General features: G+C 46.5%; 1 protein-coding gene across 2 annotated transcripts in view; it reads left to right on the top strand.

Annotated features, from left to right (window-relative positions):
- Nucleotides 1–9,243: 9,243 nt before the first annotated feature.
- The window catches only part of LOC119325162 (transcription factor bHLH128-like), a 5,100-nt gene continuing 4,064 nt past the window's right edge, over nucleotides 9,244–10,279 (top strand). The window contains exon 1 of one of the 2 annotated variants that reach the window (XM_037598914.1): nucleotides 9,244–9,721. In XM_037598914.1, the coding sequence (XP_037454811.1) occupies nucleotides 9,457–9,721 (265 nt within the window). In that variant the 5' untranslated portion in view covers nucleotides 9,244–9,456. The remainder of the gene's footprint in view (nucleotides 9,722–10,279) is intronic. The other variant, XM_037598916.1, reaches the window with a different exon arrangement.

Raw genomic sequence — 10,279 nt, 5'->3', positions numbered from 1 at the left:
TTTGGGGAAGTCATTTTATTCCCTCTCTCATATTTTGTTGAATTGAAATAATTGAAGATAAAATAAATAAAATCAAATGATCCTATTTTTAAAATTTGAGAAAACTTAAATATGAAAATAACGAAATCACCAACTCTCTCCGTGGGTCCTTGAGTTGCGTAGAATTTCTAGGATCGAGCCAAAATGCAATAAATATGATATGCAATAATGATCCATTGTATAACATTCCAAATTGAAAATTTGGGATGTTACACTCGTGCTGCCTCGGCGGCACGACGGGCCCTCTGTGCTGCTACGGCCGCGTGGCGGGACATGTCGGCTACTTTCGCGGCGAGGCGGGACATCTCTCATGCTTCCGTTTCCATGCTCGCCTCTCTCTGATGGCAATCTCTCGACCCAGAACTCACGCTGGCCATGGCAGACGCAAGGGAACGATGATGAATGAATTGTTTGTTTTTGTGGATGAGAAGTTGAGGAGGAATGCGTAGTCATTTTGGAGTAGTAGTATTTATAACCAAGTACTAATACGCTCCTAAGTGGGAAACCATTTAGGGTTTTATCGATGTGAACAGGTTTGCAATCTGGAATGTGATGGGACGCAGTCTCAAAATTTATTGACGGTTCTATAATTTTTAAGTGCGGCACTATTCCCGGACGGTGTAACGTGGGAACGCTTTCTCGGCCGCGTATGCGGCGTTTGCACCATAGGGTGCACCGCAATAGGCAATGTCAACACACGTCTTGTTCCAAGAACCATGCGCGCTTGTTATTACCACCACGAACGCTTCTTTTAATTAGAATGTGTGTCCGTCTAGCACACACATGTTGATCTGTCTAACTGTTTCTGTTTGTCGTGGCTAATCACAAATAGTTCATCCGTGTGAAGTGTATGCCATCAATCGCACACACCTTTGATATGGTTGACCGTTTCTGTTCTGTTGCCTAATCGCAAACAGTTAATCCTTCTGAAGCGTATGCCCTCAATCGCACACACCTTTATCTAGCTGTCAGTTTCTATTGTTCCACCTTATCACAAACGGTTAATCCGATTGAACTGTATGCATATATCACACACGCCTTCATCTGGCTGCCCGTTTCCGTTCTTCTTCCTCATCGCAAACAGTTCATTGAACTGAACCGCATGCCCTGCATCGCACACACAACTCTGAGCCGTGTTTGATGCATCCGTCATCGCAAACGTTTTGCACCTTTTTTGACGGTTTTTTACACCACCTTTTGCGATTATTGCATCGCACACAGTTTCGTCGAAGGTTCTTTGATTGTAGTGTCGCATTAGCAGCATCCTGTAGTAGTGGATCAGAGTGTATGTTAATATCTGCATTACAATGCTAATAACATATGACGACGTGTTCTCATAGTATTGTCATTAGGTTGGGTGTGTTCAACATCATTGTTCCGCTAGCACTTGTTCCCATTGTTGTCGCATCCTTGTTACTAGAACAATGCATAAGAAAAACGGGCTCATGATGCAACATATGATCTAGTCTTATAAGTGAGACTCAGAACCTGTCATTATGTTTGTGTTTTCATACATGATTATGAGTTTTTCCTTTGAATCTTGCATTCAAGAACCATAGAAATTATGGCATAGAAAATAAACATTACTTACAAGCATGGAAATAAAATAATAATATTTAATATTGCCACAAGGGCATATTTACCAACATGATGAAGGTCAAGTCATCCTTTTCTAAGAGAGGATCTTTTAAGGTTGGTGACGGCCAACCGATAAATTTTTGAAATATACCTAGTTGGTTTATACTCCATTGGCTCTGCGACACCTGACCTTGTATAATTGTGTTTAGGGAACAAAATTCGGCAAAATATATTATTGGTGCTAGTTCTTTGAATATCTAATTTCACAAGGCTTTACTAGGCAACAAATGGACTAAGTAGATTCATTTGGTTTCTAGATTGATGCGGATCAATATAACTGAAATGCCTGATATTTCTAGTCGAGGTTTACCACTAATAGTGTTTTCACCGTGAAGTCCATGTATGCTGATATTATAGTTTCTGGTCTTATTTTTCACAGAAAATATTTGAAAAGGCCAGTGCTAGGCACCAGCCGACCCAATTTACGGCCAATCGCCTGTACCATTTTGCTCTCAAAAGAAAACACACCCCGACAAAAAACAAAGGGGAAACATGGAGCAGCGGCCACCCTCGACATCGCCATGGATGCGTGAGGCGACCAAGCTAGAAGCACCACCTCCCTCACCGCCAGTCCCTGCCCTCACCCTCCTTGGAGCTTGCATCATCCATCCTCGCCCGCTTCTATCATGTCACCATCATCGTAGCAGCACCGGTGCTAGTCGTGGTGGCAGCAGGACGTCGCAATACCGACAGTCGTCATCTCGGGCGCCCTTGGCCGCCATCTCCAGCACTGATGATTGCTTGTTGCAACATCCATTGCAATCACCTGTCGTAGCATCATCGCTTACCGGATGTAGCATCAAAGAATGCCTCTTCCAGCACCTGCAATCATTGGTAGGAGCAAAAATGACATCGTCCCACCGTTGTTGCTGCTGAATGTAGCATCTAAGGACGCCTATTCCAACACCTGCATACACCAATAGTAGCAAAAAACAATGGTAGTAGCAAAACGTCGCCGGCCGCCGAGAAGCACAAGTGTCGGCAATAGCACAAAACACCAGATGTAGCATCGAAGGATGCTGGTTCTAGCACCTACAAACACCAGTAGTAGCAAAAACATTGTCACCGTCGTAGCATCATCGCTGCCGGACGTAGCATCGAACGATGTCGGTTCCAGCACCTGTAAACACCGGCAGTAGCAAAAAAAATAGCCGGACACAGCAAAAAAAATCATCACTGGCACAACAAAAAACACCACGTGTTGAGGTCGCTAGCGAAATTGGTGACCAGTCCAGCAACAACTCTCTTCACTATTAGCGAATTTGTTCACCTGTTGCGCTCCCCCACCCTCATTGACTCGCCCGATGTTCCCCACAATTCCACTCACTGGTTCCAGCAAATCTGCACGTCGATTGCAGCAAACAAATGCCCGTCAGCCGCCCTCCAGCATGCGTGTCATCATCGTCCATCACAGCAAAACAAAGACATTGCTGCATGGCGGTGGCCAGGGGCAAGCATCCCCGGGCATCTATGAAAGAATATGCGAGCACGAGCGAGGACTCCCTGCCATGCTCGTCTGGGCAATGCCCCTCCCCCTCTCTCCCCTTTGGTGAGAAAGCACGCAACCATGGCAGTGGTGAGACGTATGGCAACTAGGAGGTCGAGATGGAAGGAGGAACAATAGTAGGTGTGGAGAGAGAAGGAAGGAGCCTCATCGCATGAAGAAAGTGAAAGAACATGTGGTGCCCCCATGTTTGGTTTTGGTAATTGATGACGATCTCTATGGACTAATGGTTGCCTTGAGTTATGTTTGAAGGTTTTGTCCATAGGCCTTTCTTGAAGTCCATGTGTTGGTTTCAAGGAGTTTATGAGTTGACCAAGGTGTTATTAAGGAATTATCCAAAGATTGGTCATGTGAGTGTTGAGATTATTGCAAGCATGTCTTGAGGAATAAGATTGTGTGATCACTCATGTCCACCTTCAAGACATCATCCAAATGAAGAGAGTTGGAAAGATTCAACACAGAAAGCGCACAAGATGTACCGAGGGATCAAGTGATCCCATGGTATGGTAAGCATTGTCCATTACGCTTTGTGTGCTAACCCATGGTCTTCGTGAGAGTTCTTTCTGGGGTTAGGTTACGGTGTGCAAGTTCAAGTGATGTATCACGAAGAGATCAAGTGCTTGAAGCTTGCCGTCCACTGTGGTGACAATGGACTTGTGAAGATGAGCGGAAGAGTGGCTCACCCATAGTGGAGTATGGGGGAGCAATCAACTAGTCTTCATAGAGCCAACGCAATCAAGAAAGGTGGTCCATCTTGAGGAGGAGTAGATCGTCATCATCTAGCTCAAGTGGATTTTGTGCAAGGCAAAGGTTTGCCCTTGATAGGTTTTCTATTTTACCGGTCTCATGGTAGTTGTGGGAGACCGAGTTATAGGATCGATTGCCGTACTATCAAGGGGGGGCTCTCGATGAGTTGCTTGATCGTATCGTTCGTAGAGAGCTCAAACCATTGCATCCTTGCATCATCTTTATTGGTTCTTGTTTGGTTCTTCTCCTTGTGAGTTTTGGAGCTTTTGGTCATTTTTATGACAAGCTCGAGTTCATCAAAAATGGAGTTCACATGCGTCTTCTATGATGTTTTCGACGTTGGAGGGTATGCCGGTTCTTCTCTGTTGGAGGTTTCACTCCTTGGAGGTTTTGATGCTACTCGTTGTCTTGTATCCAACAAGCTTGAGTTTGCTCAATTCGGAGCTCATTTGCAGAAGTTATGGCAGTTCTGGTTTTATTGTTACCCTCTGTTGTCTTCTCTGCAAAATGAAGGACTCCTAGTGTTGCTGATCTGGGGCATGCGGTAGTACTGCTCTCCAGAGCGGTAGTACCGCAGGCCCTTGCGGTAGTACCGCTCTGTGGGAGCGGTAGTACCGTGGCCTCAGGCCAGGCGCAACTGCTCGAGCGGTAGTAGGGGCGGATGTAATTTTTTACATCCGCGCCCTACGCGGTAGTACCGCACCGCGGGCGCGATAGTACCGTGGGCTCTGGTCAGGCGTAGCAGCATGAGCGGAAGTAGGGGCGGATGTAATTTTTTACATCTGCGCCCTACGCGGTAGTACCGCTCTTCGTGTGCGGTAGTACCGTGCCAGAGTTTTGCGCAGGTCCTCCTCAGCGGAAGTAGGTACGGAAGTAATTTTTTACTTCCGTGCTTTCTCTGCGCCTAGTGTTGCCTACCTTACGGTAGTACCTTAGGGGCGCGCGGTAGTACCGCTCCGGCGATTCTACCGCTCGTTGCCCTGTGCAACAGGCCTTCATCTGGCCAGTGCTGCACATGCGGTAGTACCGAAACCTGCAGTGGTAGTACCGCAGCCAACCGCGGTAGTACAGCAGCTCCGTGCGGTAGTACCGCGTCGTGCGGGCTGAGTGAGGGGATAACGGTTGGTTTTTCTCCCCACCTTTAAAAGGGGGTCTTCTTCCCCATTGAGATGAATCCTTTGAGCTCGTGTTCTTCCCCCATTGTTGACCTTCTTCGAGCTTGCTAACTCTCAATCCCTCCATGGATTCTTGCTAGTTTTTGAGGGAAAAGAGAGAGGAGATCTAGATCCACATTTCCACCAATCACTTTCTCCTCTATGTGAGGGAACCCCTTGGATCTAGTTCTTGGAGTTCTTGGTGTTCTCCTTCTTGTTCTTCCTCTCATTTTCCTCCCTAGCATTAGTTGCTTCGGTGGGATTTGAGAGAGAAGGACTTGGGCACTCCGTGTGCCCTTGCCATTGCATTTGGTGCATCGGTTTGAGTTCTCCACGGTGATACGTGGAAGTTACAAGTTGAGAAGCTTATTACTCTTGGGTGCTTGGTGCCCTTGAGCTTGTTCCTCTTGGGTGCTTGGGCGCCCTAGACGGTTGGTGGTGTTCGGAGCTCAATCATTGTGGTGTAAAGCTCCGGGCAAGCGTCGGGGTCTCCAATTAGGTTGTGGAGATCGCCCCGAGCAATTTGACGGGTACCGGTGACCGCCCCTAAGGGTTGCCAAAGTGTACGAGTTCGGTGACCGCCCCCAAGGGTCGCCATTTGTACGGTTCGGTGACCGCCCTCAAGGGTCCCTTAGTGGATTCACGGCATCTTGCATTGTGCGAGGGCGTGAGGAGATTACGGTGGCCCTAGTGGCTTCTTGGGGAGCATTGTGCCTCCACACCGCTCCAAACGGAGATTAGCATCCGCAAGGGTGTGAACTTCGAGATACATCATCGTCTCCGCGTGCCTCGGTTATCTCTTACCCGAGCCCCTTTACTTATGCACTTTACTTTGTGATAGCCATATTGTTCTATGTCATATATCTTGCTATCATATAGTTGCTTATCTTGCTTAGCATAAGTTGTTGGTGCACATAGGTGAGCCTAGTTATTGTAGGTTTTGTGCTTGACAAATTAACCTCTAGGTTTATTCCGCATTTGTTCAAGCCTAAACCGTAATTATTTTAAAGCGCCTATTCACCCCCCCCTCTAGGCGACATCCTCGATCTTTCAGAAAGGAGGGAAGGGAACGAGTGGGCATTGATGGCGATGGGGAAAATATAAGGTCACATCCATCGCGACTAGCTATATGCGTATGGAAGCTGTGCAAAGCGAGCGAGCGGTTGGACCGGCTGAGCATTCGGCCGGTTGACCATTTCCAAACGTTTCCCATTTGAAAAACAAAGGTTCCTTCCAAGATAAAAGTTTTTGTGTGATTCTTGCAAAGGGAGGTAGTTCTTACAAAAGATAACCTTGCTAAATGTAAATGGAATCATATAAAAAAATGTTAATTTTCTAATCAGGACAAGACAATTCATCATTTATTCTGTCATGTACATTTACTATCTTGATCTGGCGCATGATTCATGTTAGTTACAATTTAGCATCGCCAACGAGTATTCCGAATTTGTTTGGAAATTAGTTAAGTGGTATTCATCATAAGTTGAAGAGCCAAATTCACATGGAAGTCCGTGTCATTCTTTGGGCAATATGGAATTGCTAAAATTACTGCATTTTTAACAGATCATCTATCCCTAATTTCTTAAAGGTTATCTACAGGGCCATGGATTCAATTCATATGTGCTCATTACTGCAACATGTGGACATTTGTGAGCGCTTGTGGACTCTAGATGCAGCCAGCTGGAAATGGTCACAGAGGTTTATTCAACCAGTTTGGTTGGCAACTAACTCATAGTTTTTTTTCATAAAAGGGGGTTTGAAACCCCCGGTCCCATTTTATTAATGAAACCAGAGAGAGCGATAACAACAAGCATGCTCATCATGTTCAGCGAAAGGAGGTTCAGTAAAAGTAAAAAAACTATAGACATATCATAGAAAAGATTTCTACGGATTTATTATAAAGCCCCATCAGGGAAGGAAAATCTACTAAGCGAGGATTAAAAGTAGTTGATGCCGGATCCTTTGTAGTCTTGTTTTTGTCATCTCCCTGTCCACGATCAAGCTTCAGTTACGCGACAGCCATTCACTCTGAACTGGGTGGTGGTAGTTCCTCCTGTCACTACTCTCATGATTGTTCCCCTGAGTCTTTTCCACGGCTGCACTGGCGATTCCATCAACTCCAGTGGGGTAACTGGGTTGAGCAAGGCCATCTTGTTGATGCCACTGGGAGGGCTCCTTGGAGAGGAAACTTGAGAGCTTGGTTCATCTGGAGCCGGAGACCCACCTATCTTCAGTTTGGAGAGGAGGAAGTGACCGAATCCACCTTCAGTGTTCTTCTTAAGAGGAATTACCCCACTAAAATTTGAAAGGGAGGTTCTAGGATCCAGAAATTTTTCTGAGAAAATCCCTCTATCCTGGACAAGGCAGGATCCTTGAACAAGATCGTCCATCTCCTGACTGTTCCTAGTATTTCAAATCAGTCTATATAGCATTATTAAAGACATCTGGATTTCTATTTCTCCACAAAGTCCAAAGAATGCATGCATAGACAAAATTTAAAGAAGTATGGTTCTTATTAGCAGGCCAAAACCTGGCAATAGAGAAATAAAAAAGAGAAATCCAACATGAATAGTGGCAATAAAGACAAAAGGCTGAATAGTGCAAAAAAACAACACTATTCACATCTGGATTTCTCTTTTTTGTTTCTCTTTGTGCATTTCAGATTTTGATCTGAACTTTTTAGAGGTTGTAGAAACATGTGTGATGAACATTCACAAAATTTCTTTTGACACATGTAAAATTAAAAAATTTAAACTGGTATCATGGTAGCACCCAAGTGATGGTATCACCTGATATTCTCTCGTTTCTCAATGCCTCTTTTACCTAGGTTATTTTTAGTCATTTTTTTTGTTTTTTTTGTTTTTTTGTTTTTTTTTGTTTTTTTGTGAGTTAGCCATTTGTTTGTTGTGAGAAAGCAGCAAAAGGAAGACCTGGACTCTATGTAATCTCATACCCGACTGGTTGTGATCGTATTTTCTTTAAATTTGTACTACGGTGGGGTACTCGGTGACTTAAAGTTAACCTATGTTGAACGGGTGTGCGCATCATGTTATGCACATGCTGAGATAATCCTTTTTGAAGAAAAAAAAATGATTCCATATCCTATTCACATACCGAACGATTAAAAGCCCAATAATAACCAAAATATTCGACAGATATTCAACAAGAAAGCTTATACATCGATCCACCGTTCCCGAGCTTGGCAGCGGCGAGGTCAGGCAGTACCAAGTACTACCAACCATCTATACGCGCTAGGTGACCGTGGCGCTGGGCAGCTCATGGCACGTTGGTTTGGGCAGAGGCAGGTTTTGCAACGTTTGTTTTATATTCTTGAGACCAGGTTCTTTTTTTTTTGAGCATTTTTTTTTAGCATATCTTGAGACCAGGTTCGGGTACGTCATGAGGGGATAAAATAATGGTGCAACTTGGCGATAAACTGCGCATCGTCGTTTGTGGGGCGCTCGCTAGGTGCATGCACCCGGGCGGGCATCTTTTCTGGAGGGAACGAATGCGCATGCAGCCTATACGGAGCCTCTCTCCCCGAAGAATTCTTTAATTTTGTGTGTGTAAATGTTGCGTGCATCTGAATTGATTCCGATCAAGATGTGCTGTCAAGATTCTTCCGCGGTACCCTGCTTATTACGTTATGGTGCACAAGTAGGAGTACTTAAATAGAGGAGGAAATGGTATTGGTACCCTACCCACTAAAGTCTGCACCATTTCTGCACTAGTAGTGTATTTCCGAGCTAATTAGCTAAGTCAACCTTTTGTTTTACATATCTTGCCCGCCGGATAGACGGGTAAAGCGCTGCATTTTTGGACACGTATAGAAAGCTAGACTGGATAACAGACTAGACTAGATCCACAAGCACAGACAGAGGAGCGAAACCTTATTCTGTATGGAGTGCCAAGAGGCAGGAATAAGTGGAAGCCTTTCGCAAAAAAAATAAAAAAAAAGGAATAAGAGGAAGCAGTCGGCTTTCCCCTTTGAGCCATCACCGCCTGGCTCCTGCGATGCGAGAGTTGAAACCCAACCGATCTTAATTTCCACTTGGAGAGGCTGCAGCGCCCACCCGGTCGGTCCCCACGCCGCCACACCCGCCCCGAGTACCAATCACGGGGCGCGAACCCGTCCCCCCTTTAAAGCCCACCACTCTCGGTCCCTAGCTCCCACTTGCACCACCCCGCATAGGATAGGCCACGCCAATATTCCACGCCGAAACACACGCGCACACCGGCGACCGATAGCTGATAGCCCCGGCCGTCGACGACCCAAGCGCGCCACCCCGTCGACCGATCTACCAGTACGTGTCCGGTCGCCCCTCGCCGCATGCAGCTGCGCCGGAAGGGGCTTATTTTTGCTAACCGCACGACATGAGGAGGTTCTTGCCGGCGGGAGCAGGGGAGCCCTCCTCCTCCTCGTCGGGTCCGCACGGGAAGCACGAGGGCAGCGAGGCCGCCGCTGCTGGCGGCGGTCTGCGCTACGGAGGGGGAGACATCTCGCTGGGGCGCGGCAACGACCTCCTCCACGGCCAGTTCCGCGGAGGCGAGGGGGAGATGAAGGACGATGGAGCGGACATGCTGGCCCGGCACAGCAGCTCGCCCGCGGGGTTCTTCTCCAACCTCATGGTGGATGACGGTAATAAGCGCCGCTGCTGACACTAGCTGAATTCATACCCGCCTGTTTTAAATTTAATGCCTTTCTTGCTAGTGGTTTCTGTACTGTTTAGCGCGCGTAATTCCATAGTTTTTGTACGAGGATGGCAACATCCATCTTGGTCCATGTTTTTGTTCCCACCGCCGCGAACGAAACGAAGAGCACCATTTCGGCGCGCGCGATCGCTTTCTTCCGATCGAGGACAGAATAAATCAGCGCTGTTTTTACCAGGGGGCGCCCCAAAAATGCAGCTCCACTAGCTCACCACCTGCAACTTGCACCGTGTGCGTGAAGTAGACTGCGCAACTTTACCGGCGCCTCCTGCCTGTTTTGGTTAAACTAATTCTGCTATAAATGTACATTTGCATATATACATGCCGCTTTTTAATCTGATACGTACTACTAAGTGAATATATGAATATAGCGCTGCAAAGCCAGGATGCATGATGCTGTTACAACTCCTTTTATTTTTACGGAAACCCCTAGACTTGCTTTGAACCAACAAGATACTCCTAAGTGACTTACACCTTGCCCTCACCC

The sequence above is a fragment of the Triticum dicoccoides genome, chromosome 6B (genome assembly GCF_002162155.2).
Source record: "Triticum dicoccoides isolate Atlit2015 ecotype Zavitan chromosome 6B, WEW_v2.0, whole genome shotgun sequence".
NCBI classification, from domain to species: Eukaryota; Viridiplantae; Streptophyta; class Magnoliopsida; order Poales; family Poaceae; genus Triticum; species Triticum dicoccoides.
This window is presented reverse-complemented; position numbering and strand designations above follow the sequence as displayed.